Genomic DNA, 2,286 nt, shown 5'->3' with positions numbered 1-2,286 from the left:
GTCTATAAGTCCATTCTCTTGCAATTGACCGATACTTAACAAATTATTCTTCAAATCTGGCATGTAGAAAACGCATGTGATCACATGTATAATGCCATTTACCTCCATTCGCACGTTTCCCTTGCCTTGCACAGTTAAGCGTGAATCACTTCCAAGCTTTACTGATTCTCTAAAACTGCTGTCAAACTCGCTAAACAGGTCCTTATTGCCACACATATGATTGCTGCACCCAGAATCAAGGAACCATATGTGCTCTGATGTTGCCTCCTTGAACTCCACAAGTGACATCAACAGCATCTCTTCCTTTGTCTCCGCATAATTCGCCTTCTCTTCCTTAGATTTCTTAGGGCATTCCCACGGAAAATGCCCTAGTTCATGACAATTATAGCATTCTAAGGTTGACTTGTCGAACCCTTGCCTTCCCCGTCCTCTTCCTCTTCCTCGATAGCTTCATCGACCTCGTCCTCCTTGCTGGACTCCATGAGTAACTTGGAGTGCCTTTTCATCCTCCACATGTTAGCTTATCCTTTGCTCATGCACCAAAAGACTACTCTGGAGTTCGTCTATAGATAGAACATCTAGGTCATTCGATTCCTCAATCGAACAGACAACATAATCGTATTTTGAAGTCATAGACCTCAAAATTTTCTCCATAATCACCACATCATCCATCTTCTCGTCATGAGTTCTCATCTTGTTAGCTATGGCAAGTATTCTTTCAAAATAGTCATTGACTGTTTCTCCATTCTTCATGTGCAGCACCTCAAATTCCTTGCGAAGAGCCTGCAATTGAGCACGCTTTACACGTGCAGTTCCTTGACATTTCTATTTCAAGGAGTCCCATATGTCCTTTGCCGTGTCCTTCTTCAGAATGGTCTCCAATATTGACCGATTTATGGCTTGGAACAAATAGTTCTTGGCCTTCAAATCCTTCAGCTTCAGTTCATCTAAAGTTTTCTTCTGTGCTTCACTGGAATCCGATCCTCCTGCTGCAGCAGTGATTCCAACCTCCACTAAGTTCCAATACTCTTTGGAACGAAGGAAGTTCTCCATTAGCATACTCCAATGGTCGTAGTGTCTATCAAGCCTTGGAATAGCTGGTTGCACAAAACTATTCTCAGACGCCATAGTTTTGTTTCTTCACTCGATCATCTGGGTTGTAAACTTTCGATCAGGCCCCATAGCGGGGCTCTGATACCAGATATTAGAACCAAAAACTTGCAAAGTATTACTGTAATGCAAAGTTCGAAAGCTTACAAGGAAAACCAGGGAGAATTCTTATTAAATTGTAACAAACAACTTCGGCTATTTAATAGCCTTACATCAAGCAGGAAATCAAATAACAACCCACGATTATGCAGGACCTAAAATCGTGGTGAGTGACTAGGTTAAAAACAGAAAACAACTTGTCCCTCAAGTATAGGAGGGTTATTATCACGTCTAGGAATAAACCCTAAAATAAAGGAACCCAAATGACTAGACTTTTGACTACTTCAACAACACTGTGTACAAACCATTAGGTTTCTTTTAGCAAGGCAGTGGACGATTAGAACTCTTCAAATTGATTATGAATTGAAACTTACTTTTCAATTCTCCCTTTAGTGATTATACACCTTTAGGGCTTCCACAAACTATGAGTGACACATAGCAGTATGTCATGGCTACCCAAGCTAATCAGAAGAGGTGGAGAACCTATTCAGTTTGGGATTACAATGCAATATGGTCTTTCTCTAATATAATACTCCTGGCCACATTGTTTGATTTGATAGTTTATTCATGTCTACTATCCAATGTGATTTTCTTACTTATATGATTACCTTGAATGTGATTTGGAATGAATTCCTAAATCTCATTCATACTCTGGCTAGAGATTCTTAATCATATCATACAGTATTCTCTTTCCAACAGTTTGAAGGTTAGAGATCCCTGGTTGTGCATTCACTTGCCTCCATGGCTAAGTGGCTTAACCCTAACTATGTTATGTACACCTTTTGATGAAGTGACGTTGATATAGTCAAAGATCAAGGACCTAACCACAAGACAACTATGATGCCTTAGGTCAAAGGACTATTTTGCATTATCCCAACCATGAGTTTTCATGTGACATGAATATGAGAACTCCTTATTGATCGCGTTCAGTGGACTCATTCTCTATTAAGCACTTACATGCTTGTCTTGGTGTCAGTCACTCCAATGACTCGAGACCAATCACTCTCTCTAAGAAAAGACATATCACGTACTGATCTTAACGGATTGTCAATGCCTAATTGGCAATCCTAACGTTTA

The 2,286-nt window shown here is 40.0% G+C and overlaps 1 protein-coding gene across 1 annotated transcript; it reads right to left on the bottom strand.

Moving 5' to 3' along the window:
• Window positions 1-516: 516 nt before the first annotated feature.
• Window positions 517-1,128, bottom strand: LOC139191903 (uncharacterized). Its single transcript, XM_070812933.1, has 2 exons — window positions 856-1,128; window positions 517-783 (listed from the first exon to the last, which is right to left on the bottom strand). The coding sequence occupies exons 1-2, from the start codon at window positions 1,126-1,128 to the stop codon at window positions 517-519; spliced, it is 540 nt and encodes a 179-aa protein (XP_070669034.1).
• Window positions 1,129-2,286: the final 1,158 nt, after the last annotated feature.

The sequence above is a fragment of the Malus domestica genome, chromosome 15 (genome assembly GCF_042453785.1).
Source record: "Malus domestica chromosome 15, GDT2T_hap1".
NCBI lineage: Eukaryota > Viridiplantae > Streptophyta > Magnoliopsida > Rosales > Rosaceae > Malus > Malus domestica.
This window is presented reverse-complemented; position numbering and strand designations above follow the sequence as displayed.